The following is a 13,585-nucleotide window of genomic DNA, read 5'->3' as shown; positions in this document are numbered from 1 at the left end:
TTGTATATGTAACTTACCCAGTAATTATATAGCTAAGAGTTTTGAGCTTTCAGCTACAGGTAATTACTTCGTAGGTATGTGTAAAATCTAATTTTAGTATAAAAATGTCATTTTTACACATGTAACTTATCAAGTAATTACCTCTTAGCTATATAATTCTGGGTAAGTATGTACAAAATCCAATTTTATCATAAAAATATAATTTTCACCATGTTAGGCATTGTAACATCATAATGCTATCGTTAAGAAAGCAATGTCCTATTTTGCATGCACTCCACAATATCGCCCCACCCATTTAAAAGTAACAGACCCATTTTTCCGTGTCTAAGTAAATTTGCTAAAATGTATAAGAATAACTGGCTTAGCCAGAAATTTATAAATAAAACAATGAAGTTCCCTCAGTTCTCTTTTTTATGAAAATAATTTGGAAAACGAAATTCATTATGCACCATTCCGCCCTTTGAAAAATTTCATGCCATAGATGTATACTCTTTGAACATTCATATAACTGTCATTAAAAGCGTTGTCGCCCTACACCTCTTGAGTAACAAAATGTTCATCTAGTTTTTTCAAATATTCAACGAGTATCTCATTCAAATTTTTTAATCAGTAATCCTTGATCTTCTGTAATTGGTATAAAATTTTGACATTCGAGATATAATGCCCTAGTGAATTAAGTCTAAAGGTTTTCGGCAACATCCGACAATATTACAAAAAAACAAAAAAACTTATCTGGATGCTGTCGTAGCTTATGAAAGAGTGTTGCATATTCTTTAGCCTAAATCTTGTCGCATGCGTCGGGTTATACGGCAACAAGTTGCCATATGTCTCATGCCACACAGTTGTGTAGTACATGTTGCCTTCTGTCGAATTGATAGAAACACTTTGGCGTATGCGACTGCGTAGCATGCCACGTTGCCAAAAGTTCCTTCGGTGGAATCCTGCCTTAATAAGTGTAAAGAACTTGTACATGCAATAGAAGATAAGTGTATTTCATTAAGCTTTTCTGGGTACCATCTCACGTTGGTGTTCATTTGAATGAGATGGCTGATTGTTTGGCAGAGGCTGCTGCAAACAAAAATAACATTGATATAGAAAGCACAATGACTGAGCAGAATAAAGACAGGGCTAAAAATACAGAGGTCTTTGTGAGAGGCGGCTGAAATTCGACAAATTTTAAACAATGGTAGTGTTTGTATCCGAAAATAGCAATATTGCATATGGAGGGCAGTATCTAAATTAGATACTTTACTAATGTTACGGTTGGGATATAAATATTCTTGGGAATACATTGATGATGAAAACTCTAAATGTAAATTATGTGGGTAGTTACGGAAACAATGTTATGGAATATAATAAATTATCAGAGTTTCGTAACCCTAGAATAGATTATGAAACAAATCAACTGTTATTTTCTGAAAAAATTGTTTGTTCCAAAATTGTAAAGAAATTCCCTAATCTATTTTGGAATAGATAATTGCGAGCCATTTGCCTTTCCTTTAGTACAATAGTTCTCAAACTTTTTAACTCCTCGACCCCCTTATGAAGTTTCAAATTTTCTATCGACCCCCCAGACTAGAATTTAATATTAAAAAAAAAAAAAAACAATGTCAGAATCAATTAGAGTAGTATTAGTTTAGTACTTGACAGTCAGTATGATAAAAAAAGTAACACCCAGTAAGAAAATATGTTTGGAACTTTAGATGTACGAGTATATGTAACTTAATTCTCCGACACGTTGGTTATTCATCGACCCCCTTTTGACCCCCTGACTATTCATAGACCCCTTGGATGATCCTATTGACACCTGGGGGTCGATATCGACCACTTTGAGAACCCCTGCTTTAGTATGATTTTGTATAACTTCTTTTTGTACCTTTTTTTAAAAATGTTCTTGTGATATAACGTTTACTTGTGTTATGTTTGTTGTTTATGACTTGCCTATTGTAATTTTGCTATAGTTACTGTTGCATAAATTGGGTTAATTTTTTATTTTATTTTATTTTTTTTTTATTTTTTTTTTTTGGCTGGAATCTCTTGAAATTTATTGGGTATAGCAGTATGCTGCTACACTCCATTTGATGTATATTAGTAAAGTTTATGAATTTGAATTGTCCTGTTCAAGATTTTATCTCTGCGAATTTGCGAATTTTTAAAGTCGTAATTGTCACTTTACTGAGGATGAACCTAGCACAAGGTTCGAAAGCTTTTAATTAATACTGTCACGCAATTGTTTTACGAGACGCAGAAGTCAATAGGAGGTGGTCGTGATAACCTCATCCCCTACCAGAGTTTTAAAAATGGAAGGGCTGTCTATTGTTTTAGCTTCATCACGGAAGAGCAGCTTGAAGATTCAGTGCCAGTTGAAATTTCAGCTAGTTTGAGAATATAAAGCTGGAAACAGCCGGGCCTCATCCTTGTATGATTTTATTGTTCGGAGACATCAATGGTTTTTAACAATTGATTTGGATAGAGTCGTTCAGTGTGATGTTAGGGGTTAGGAGTGATGGATACGAAAGAAATTGAGACTGCTTTACAAGGTTCGCTAGGGAGTGTTATTAAATATTTAGGTGTGTTCACTTCGGTGAAGTGGGTACGTTCATAATACCTGCGAATAGAATTAAACCGTTAGTTTTTGTATCTAATACTCTGCCTTCAACTTCTAGTATTGACGTTGTTGGACACTGGATTAGTTTTTATATTGACTGTTCACCTAGGGATACCATCTTCTTTTTTGACAGTTATGGTATAAACCCTAAAATTAATTCAGGTGGCTTCTCGACTTTTCTCCAAGCTAATTCAGGATTTGTCCTTCGCCAGTCCATAAGGCAGACACAACCAGATAATTCATACAAGTGCGGTCTACACTGTTTTCTTTGGTCACTGTGAGAGTCATAGAGGGTTGATATCAATTTTGTCGTTAATGAAAGTTGTCTTCTCACCATGTCATTTGGAAAGTAATGACAGGTGGGTGATGGATTACTATTTCAAGTATTTCAAAAGGGTGAAATGTTCTCATTAGAGTTCTGGGGGTAAACGGGCTGTCACATACAAGGAGTGTATGCATTCGTTGAATAAAAGGTAATAATCGTTTTTTATGTTGTTTGATGTTTTTTATTTCTTTCAAGCGTTCGGTTCTTCGTAGTCCCGTTATTTCTCATCCCTAGGGTGGGCGGGAAAGGAGAGGTTGTTCCGCACTGGGCACAGTCAGAGGACGAACGTCATGCGGTACAAGATAATGAATTTAGAAGATTGTGGTTTTATATTGTGAAATTGTTTAGCAGTTTGAGGTTGGTGATAAGGAGTCATGGCGTATTGTTTTTGAATGTGTCTGGAGAAATGCACGAATCTGACACTTGTTGATGTGTACCGATTTAAGTAATAAAAATATGTGAATGGTCATAACTGGTTTTTATTACCCTCATTCTTTATTGTTCAACCTTCCATAGAGTTTCATTATGTTAGGTTATGGAGTTTAGAAATCTTTTTGCATTCATACTATCACATGATATGACATATTGCACACCTGGCAGCGAGTCAGGAAGAAAGTCAGGTTAAGGGACTTAGAATTTATTTTACTCATATTCATATCTTTTTATATACTTACGTGGGTTAGGTTAGGTTAAGGGACTTAGAATTTGTTCCTTCATATTCATATATATGCGAAATGGCGGTTTTCCGTCCAAAGAGTATATCTTGAGCCAAAATGGGGTTAAGTATTTCACGTGGATTAGGTTAGGTTAGGCTAAGGGACTTCGAATTTTTTCTCCTCATATTCATATTTGAGTGAAATGATTTTTTTTTCTCCTGTTGTTAAATAGCAGAGAGTACTGAACAGTCTATCATTTGCAGAGATGCTCTTCCTCATAATAGTGTCTTTTTTTTAGTTATGTATGGCCTTACCATCTCCAAAATTTTATTGTAGGTCTTTTCATCCATCCGGAAGTAACTTTGAAAATCATTCATATCGGTTGTCTTGATTTCATCCAAAAGGTTTCAATACGTAAAAATATTATGCTTACCAATCCAGTCTTTGACCTACTTTCTACGTTTGCGTCTTTTCTTTAGCCAAAGAGCCATAATAATTGCATTGCGCTTTTCTCTTGTTTCTGATGTCACTTGAAAGCTAAGGGCACAGGCATTCGACGCTGGTACACTGAATTACTGACGGCTCAATCAGAATTCAATAATAGACGTGTTTTCGGTGTACTAACAGTAGTTCACACCAATAGAATGTTGTCAGTACTTTTTACTGACAGGAATAATGTAATAATGATCGTCTGTAACCCCCATAAGAAAGGCTTACTTTCATAAAAGCTTTCTTTGGTTAATCTTTCTGTAGCTATTCATTTCTTCTAAATATAAATTAATTAAAATTAGTTTCACATGTATGGCTTGACCTACTACCATAAGCATATTATAAGTGGCTGAAAGGATAAGATATATGAAAGGTGACGTTCTCGTTTAAGTCTATTTCAGATTTTTTTTTTTTAATAAAAACTTACTGCTTTAATCAGAGGTTGCTCTTTGACAACTGCAACAATCATACAGGGTGTAACGCGAGTGTATACAAATATTTCGGGGAATGAAAGATAAATTATCTCTGAACAGAAAATATTTCATAAACATGCATTTTAAGGCTTCCGTTGTCGGTGAAGAGAATTTTAAAATAACCGTTATTATTAGTGATGCTTTCATGTGATGGAGTTCGTAGCGAGAAGTCGGATCGAGTTGCCTGAGATGTGGAGGGGAGCGGAGGTGCCGTATAGGAGTGATGGAGGGATTAGGCCGATGTTAATAAAGTATCTCCCAATAAAATGTATCCTTTAGGTTTTGAAGAAAAAAAAAATGCATGCATCATTGAACCTGTTTCCCTCCCTATCCGTGGTATTCACTGGACACCATAAAAAACAAAACAAAAAGAGTAAGCCTAACTGAATCTCTCATCCATCAAAGGCATATAAGTCTGCTTATTCATTAGACACCTATCAAACATTTCAAGTGTATTTTTAAACATGTCCCCGGACGCAGCACTGAGGGGCAGACAAACTGAAGTTGGGAAGCCTTCTATTTTGGGGGTATGGGGTGATGAAACCAGTAACGTCGTCTTTAAGTTTTTGTGAGTCTTCAGTACATATGCTATATTTAATGAAGACTGATTTTCTTTAATGTTCAGTATATATAAATGTATTCATTATGTGTTAATTACTGTACTATCAAATTTTGTTACGTACTTATAAAATAAGTGGTTCAGTGACAGTGAGTCAGTGCAAAGATATTGGATAGTTATCCCCATCAATCTAGTGTTTCGTTTTCTTTCGTGGGCATTTTTGTAACATAACGAATTGTAGACTACAATCATTTCTGCATTTTCATAAAGCTGAGGCTGATGTTATTATGAATACACAAAGCATTTTATTTATTTATCCTTGGCAACGAATAATAGAGTAAGAAATTTTAATTTATGCAACTTTTTTCCTTCTCGAATGAGAAAGACGTGTCACAACAACACTGTTAAAAGTTGTCAACGAACTTCACAATTTTATACGCGCCGTGAGAACCAAGGTATGACTATGTTAGCACATTTTACTAATACTAGACTAGAAAGTGATTGTTAGTTTGTCTTAAGTGGGTATTACAAGGGTAAGTCTGGTTTGAGCACGGCACCTGGGATTCCATCATCTCGGCATGCTCAGGCTGGCATAATCACGATACCTATACTGCTTAAATAAAGTCTCCATAATTTTCCATGAATATATGCATGGATAAACATATCGAGAGAAAAGGTGAGTTAATTTGATTTCCTGTATAATGATACAGTACTGAAAAACTTAGTACACTGTAACAGAATTACTTTGTTTCACTGTACACTATGGGGATGAAAGTGTTTCCCAAACCTTCGAGTGCCCTTCAGACACTGCTGATCATTGTAGTATCAATTGCTAGTTATGAGCGATCATTTTGTAAGTTGAAACTTATCTTGTCGCATCTGCGAACATCTGTGAGGCAAGAGAGATTGTCAGCTTTAACTTTAAGTGTAGAGCAAGAGATTGCAAACAGAGTAAACCTTGATGACGTGATAGACAAATTTGCGGCTGTAAAAGCTGGAAAGCTAAAACTGTAAACACATCGTAACGTGCATCAGTACTTAATGACGTCCTACAATTCATTGTCAATCCTTTTCTTTGTTTAGGTTATCTTTTATCAATATCTGTCTAATTATCTTTACATTCTAATACCTTAATGCCATTATATTTCCTTGCATATGGTTGATCCTAAGCCTCCATCACTTTAATTTTTTTGTTTTCATTATTTTGACGCGTGTTAAACATTATTTAAAGAAAAGTGGGTTTTATAGTTAGTGAACTGATTCATTTTTGTTCTTATCAGTTTTCTTTTCAGGCATTATAACTATTCATCCTTTACCAAAATCTTTTTTTTTTTTTTCTTGTATTAACTTCTATGCTGGCAACAAATTGTATATTTTCATGATTTTCTTAGCCCCCTGTATTCCCTAATGTTTAACATTTCCTGCCAAGATTAGCACACTCAAATGAAAATAGTCCTCAACCCCGTAGGCCAACACCCGCCCCCCTTTGGGGGCGCCATAAAAGACTTTGCCTTCGGGCGCCAGCAACCCTTCCCGACGCCACTGCTGCTCCTGCAGTTCCACAGTGCCTACTGACGATCCGCCACTGGTCCTACCTCTCACCTGTCTTTGCAGAAACCGCCAGCATCAGATACCAAAAGACGAGAATTAATCAAGAAGCCGCCTGAGGGCAAACCGAAGTTAATCAAAGAGGTCACCGAGAGAAACTGTCTCAGACATTCCTCAAACGCGCCCAGACCTTCCCAAGTTCGGAGCTCCTTTGTGTTTCAAGTGACTGTATCCTGGACATTCTGGACCATACTTGACGGCATTGGAGTGAATTTCCTTTCCTTCGTCGGTGCCATTTTAAGAAGCAGAAACCAGCGACCAAAGATGGTAATGTACGGATGTAGTTGGCATTCCTCACCTTTGTGCTTGTGCGAACATTCATAGTTACCCCTTGTTATCCCCCCACACCCGTGTTCCCCCTTTTTTATGAAGCTAATCTCATTTAAGCGCTGTGGTTCCCTTGAATGAGATTTACTAGTGCTCATTGCTTGAATGACCTCCCAGTATTAGCAGTAGCTAAGAGAATTTACTAAGGGAGATAACGGAAGTCGGTGTCCGTGTCTCGCACCCTCCCATTCAATACAATGACTTTCTGTGAAGAATTCAGTCATAACTTGCCATTTGAGGGAATTATGAGAACGTAAGATTTACATATATTAAGCAAGGCGGAGGACTTTGGCGGCATCACCACATTTGATCAGTCCTTTGCTTGTCTCAAAAAGGTATCCTATCACCTTCATCCCTGTTGTGAGAGGTGGCTCTTCTTTATCCTACGCTCTGGGCATACGTCCAGTAACCCAGCCACGTGATTTCGGTGCTACCAGTAGCTGTTTTCTCAGTATTAAGTTGGACCTTGAGAGTAGCTTGTAAATATATCCCCTCTTAATTTTATCCTTATTCTGTTCATAAACTAGACCTCATAAGGCCTCCCTTTTGATTAAAACAGACGCGTTCAACTGTTGTCTAAGCAAGAAGTGACTAGATTTACGAGAGACATATATATATCTATATATAATATATATATATATATATATATATAATATATATAATATGCCATATATAACTATATATATATCTATATATATATACCATATACTATACATATACATATACATACTATTATATATATATATATATATATAGATAATATATATATATATATATATATATATCATATACTATATATATATATATATATATATATATTATATATATATTTTAATTATTTCAGGATTTAAGCCAGTCCCAAGTCAAAATAACTTATTCAAGAGGGAAATTCAACAAAGTACAGTCATTTTAAGTTCTAGGTTGCTTCTTCCACCTCAGCTTCCACCGATTTCTTTGAATGATCTGTAAATCACAACTGTCTCTTCAAACTCTGCCTCGAGATTATTTCCGCAGGTATCTTGGGCGGCCCCCTACAAGGCCACGGCTATGTTGGACCGGGTGTGAACCACATGGTCAGATGGGTAGAGACACCTGGGTCAGGGCATCAATATGACACACCTGCCTTCTGTCGGAAAATCACTGAACTCTCACTGAAATGATAAAAGTTTTGCTCCTTCTCCTCTGGAGACAACTGCGTGTGTTCCATTGATCATCATAGTGTAGCCCCATCACTCAGCTACGCCATCAGAGGAGGTCAAGTCTGGCTCTGCAAAAAGGTACAGTGAAGGAATAATTTCAAGTGCAGTCAGTCTCCATTTTTATCTCATATCTGTATTTCATTTCTCATTTCCAAGGCAACTTATACCCCTGTTGGTCCATTATCGTTTTCAACCATTTTTGAATACTGTAATGCATCTCCCCCATTGTTACCTTCAATGCTGTAAAGTAATTCCCCTTGTGTCGTACAAGTGATCTTAATCTAATTGTGATATTCCCATTTTGACTAGCATCTGCTACAGTGATTTATCAGGAAATAATGTTTGTTGAGTCATGCTATATGCTCCCTTAACCCTTAAACGCCGAAGTGGTATTTCAGAAATCGTCTCGCGTATGCCGGCAGGGTTCGGGAGTGAGCGCCGAAGTGGAAATTTTTTTTTTTCAAAAAATCACAACATGCTTAGTTTTCCAGATTAAGAGTTTGTTTTTGGCTTCTTTTTTTTGTCATTGCCTGAAGTTTAGTATGCAACTATCAGAAATGAAAAAAATATAATTATCACATATAAATATTGGAATATATGACATGCGAAAAAAACATTTTAAATATAATTATATACAAATCACGCTGTGAGCAAAACGGTTAAAGCTAACAAGTTAATTTTTTTTCGTTGTATTGTACACTAAATTGCGATCATTTTGGTATATAACACATTGTAAAACTATCAAAGCAACACAGAAAAAATATTATCACAAAATGCTGCATGAATTCGTAATGTGCGGACGTAAATTTTTTTTTTTTTTCAAAAATTCACCATAAATTTGTTTCAAAATGAAGATAAGTAATTGAATATTACTAGACTGTAAGAGATTTAGCTTAAAATTGCATTTTTTGACCATTTCGGTCGAGTTAAAGTTGACAGAATGTTGATTTTTTTATTTATCGTGATTTATATCCAAATATTTCGAAAATTATAAAAGCTACGACCATGAATTATTTTTTGTTGTATTCTACATGAAATTGCACACATTTTCATATATACAACTCTATATAACAGCTAATATGAAACGGTGCAAATATTACGACAATGTGACGTAAGCATTTCGGAGATTTGCGGCGGAGATACCGTGCGCGCAGGGAAGGAAAATATATTTTTTTTAAATTCACCATAAATCGAAATACTGTGCTAGAGACTTCCGATTTGTTTCAAAATGAAGATAAATGATTGAATATTTCTAGACTGTAAGAGATTTAGCTTAAAATTCCGTTTTACGACCATTTCGGTAGAGTCAAAATTGACCGAACGTCGATTTTTTTTATTTATTGTGATTTATATGCAAATATTTCGAAAATTATAAAAGCTATGACCATGAATTATTTCTACTTATATTCTACATGAAATTGTGCACATTTTCATGCACATATATACAACTCTATATAACGGCTAGTATGAAACGGTGCAAATATTACGACAATTGAAGTAAGCTTTATGGAGATTTGCGGCGGAGATACCGCGCATGGAGGGAAGGAAAATGTTTTTTTCAAAAATTCACCAAAAATGCGGAATATTGTGCTAGAGACTTCTAATTTGTTTCAAAATGAAGATAAATGAATGAATATTACTAGACTGTAAGAGTTTAGCTTACAATTGCGATTTTCGACTATTTCAGTCGAGTCAAATTTGACCGAACGTCGAATTTTTTCAATTTATCGTAATTTATATGCAAATATTTCAAAAATGATAAAAGCTACGACCATGAATTATTTTTTGTTGTATTTTAAATGGAATTGCGCACATTTTCATATTTACAACTCTATATAACGGCTAACATGAAACGGTGCAAATATTACGACAATGTGACGTAAGCATTTCGGAGACTTGCGCGGGAGGTACCGCGTGCGGAGGGAAGGAAAATGTTTTTTTAAAAAATTCACCATAAATCGAAATACTGTGGTAGAGACTTCCAATGTGTTTCAAAATGAAGGTAAATGATTGAATATTGCTCAATATATATATATATATATATATATATATATATATATATATATTACATCTTTTTTATTCTGTTACGAATACATAACTAAAAGGAATGCAGGTGAAACTTTTCTTTTTGCATAAAATGAAATAACACATCAATAAATACAGATATATAAAAACTTGTAATAAATATAAAACTAAATATAAAATAAATGCAGAATACTCACTCGTAATCCTGACTCTTCGTTCTATTCTTGTTGTCTCCCTCCTCCATTGAAGAGTCTTGCATTTTTTTCCTCTTGACATGACGAGGTAAAGGTGGAGGAGGGAGATGCGCGCCCTTACTGCTGATGGGCCGCCACCCTTCGGCGGCCCTCTGCGCCCTCCGTTGTCCCTTGGGCAGGAGCACTCCAATATATGACCGCACTGTGGCACTTGCGGTCACACTCCCCGAACCTGCAAAGAGCTATATTGCAGGTGTGACAGAAGAACCGGGTGTCATATGGCATTCAATGGCACACCCAACACCGTTTCTGCCTGTGCCCTTGTAGGAGCTCCAGTGTGTGATCCCCTGGCTGCAGCCGACACACAGGGTCCACTATCCGACGAGAAGTCTGAATCTGAGCATGGGCGGGATCATCACGGGCGTTGTAGGCATTCTGGAGGGCCAACTGAAGAATGTATTTGAGGAGCTTCTGTGTCCACCTCCTGGTTCTCCTGGCGAAGGGATAATACTGGATGAGTTGATCAAAGAGATCAACTCCTCCCATGTGCCTATTGTAGTGCCCAATGAAGGCAGGCCGCTCAACACGAAACTCCTCATACATAACTCGGCCCTGCCGAAGTGTCTTCTTCTGCTGGACGACCTCTTCTTGGATGGGTTCATGACTTGTTGTAATCATGGGGACGAGTCGGACCCCCTTCCACCAGATGACGAAGACAGCTCCCTTCCGCCGCCACTCTGTCTCTCCTCTTGCCAGATGTTGTGGCTGGCTAGTGAACCTCTTGAGGACATTCTGGGCCCCACGCACCAACCGAAGGGTACCACTGATGTGCACACCTGCTTCATACAGTTCCTGGGTCAGGTATACTGAGTTATAATAATTATCCATAAACAGGTGGTATCTCTGTTTATGGAAACAATCCACAAGACTGAACACAGAGTCACGCAGCATGGAGAACACCCTGGAATACACCGAGAAGTCCACGAAGTATCCTGTGTTGGAATGCGTAACAAAGAACAATTTCACACCATATTTCTTTGGCTTCTTGGGCTTGTACACTGTTATGCTCAGATGTCCTTTGTAAGGCATCATCCCCTCATCCAAAGAAAGGTTCTTGCCAGGAACCACGAGAATTTGGCACCGTTCACAAATGAACTCCAACACTGGGCGGACTAAGATGAGGCGATCTGGGTTATTCCGGGGTATGGCCCTTCAGTTGAAGGCGTTGAAATACCTGTCCAATGCCAGGAAACTATCATGGGGCATAACAGGGGGAGCATTGAACATACTTAAAAAAAAATTCTGCCTCCAATATTGCCTGACGTCGGCAGCAGGCATCATTCCCCAAAAAATGTGGAGCCCCCAAAAATGCGCTATGTTGGCGAGGTTGCAGCCCCGCCAGCGATACAACAATGTCGTCCGTAGTTCGCCACGGCAGTACTGAGCGTAGTCCACTGTCTCTGCTACCAGGTATTCCAGCAATTCTCACATAAACAACAGATGAATGAACCCCAGAGCAGTGAGAGGGACAGGTACGGTGAGCCCAGGTGCTGCCGTGAATGGGTGCATGTTAGGTGGGGTGGGGTCCTCCGACCACCCCTCGTCGCTCTCGGAAAACCAACCTTCACCTAGGCTGGCACGACGCTCCGACCTTCTATGTGCCCGTGCATGCGCATGCGCACATACTCGGGCATGGTCTTCACACTCGAAACCCCCCTACTGGCCCATCTCCCTCACTTAGGCCCTTGCTTGCTGTGTCGTCATCGGCGACAAAACTAGACGATAACTCCTCCTCCTCCTCCTCCTCAGATTCCCTCTCATAAGCACTAAAACCACTAAAATCAAACTCACTTTCAGCCTGTGACCCTCGTACGTACATTGGGGGCAAATATTCATCATTACTAACATCGGGAGTGATGTCCTCGTCACTAGATGACCAACCACCATCAAAATGAGGACTTGCAACATGCTCCTGATCAAGCTCTAACAAGCTATCGTCAATGTCCTTTGGTTCGAGGCCTCCCAAATGACTACGAATGCCCTTCAAGACACTCCGATGCTTCCTAGGGGTTATAAAAGGCACACGAGACTCATGTTGTGGTGCTTGAACAAGTCCAAAATACGTCTCACATGATCCCTCCCAAGAGGTAAAACGTGCCTTTCGCGCTCCATACGACGTTCAGACATCTTTACATACGTCTTGTACCACCACAAATACTCAAACTCTTGCAAAAGTTCGGCAAAACATGATTGCGGCAAAAGATTGCTCTCAGACGACGCGTTGCTGATGCTTGCTTATGCGAGAAGAAGGCATTTCGCACATGCGCACCTGAGTAACACTTGTAAACAAAACAACAGCTTGATCCGTGAGCTCTCAGCATCCCTTGAGGCGCGTAATTCAAAAGTTTTCGCCTAGTAGGCCTATAACTATTTTTCCATGAATTTAAAAAAAACTATTTTGCGACGATGTACAATACGTCGGTTTGGCACCCGACACACAATTTTCGTCGACGCTTAATACCTCCAATCGGCGTTTAAGGGTTAATTAATTAGCAAAGCAATATTTCTTTCTGTGTAAGCTCCCAGTATTATATATACCCCTGTGAGTGAGTGGACTGTAACATAAACTAATAAGAGACCTTGGACGTGCAGCTCGGGAACCATTAATTAATTCGCCATGCTCAAATCTCATTTCCATGCCCAGACGCATATTACCGAAGTGTACACTCCCTAGCTGACAAGGGGGTTGCTCAGCCAATCACAGCCCGGAAAAACAGTGACGTAGACTGACGTCATCTCCTTTTCTGCCAATAAATTTGTTTGTGTACTTTGGAAAAGAAGTATGCAAACAAATTTATTTCTTTTGTCCTTATTATCAGTATCCATGCATAAATAAATTGGTACGTCGGAATTATTCTTTCATCGTTATATTTCTTGTAATAAAAGGTATGGATGCTGGGCCAATCACAACCCAGAAAAACAGTAACATAGGAATGACGTCATCTCCCTTTCTGCTAATCATCGGTGGAGGACGAATGAGGCTGAAAAAGTTGTGTTCAATGCGAGACTGAAACATCACAATTAAATTAGACTTCAATTAATGATACAAATAATTGAATGGA

The 13,585-nt window shown here is 38.0% G+C and overlaps 1 protein-coding gene across 1 annotated transcript; it reads right to left on the bottom strand.

Moving 5' to 3' along the window:
• Positions 1-10,748: 10,748 nt before the first annotated feature.
• Positions 10,749-11,552, bottom strand: LOC135197767 (piggyBac transposable element-derived protein 3-like). Its single transcript, XM_064224853.1, has one exon. It carries the CDS (start codon positions 11,550-11,552, stop codon positions 10,749-10,751), a length of 804 nt encoding a protein of 267 aa, XP_064080923.1.
• Between the last annotated feature and the right edge of the window lie 2,033 nt (positions 11,553-13,585).

Source organism: Macrobrachium nipponense, chromosome 23 (genome assembly GCF_015104395.2).
Source record: "Macrobrachium nipponense isolate FS-2020 chromosome 23, ASM1510439v2, whole genome shotgun sequence".
Classification (NCBI taxonomy): domain Eukaryota; kingdom Metazoa; phylum Arthropoda; class Malacostraca; order Decapoda; family Palaemonidae; genus Macrobrachium; species Macrobrachium nipponense.
This window is presented reverse-complemented; position numbering and strand designations above follow the sequence as displayed.

Bases quoted from the DNA above. Each gene is read 5' to 3' on its own strand.
- LOC135197767 (XM_064224853.1), bottom strand. From the start codon at position 11,552: ATGCCTTACAAAGGACATCTGAGCATAACAGTGTACAAGCCCAAGAAG.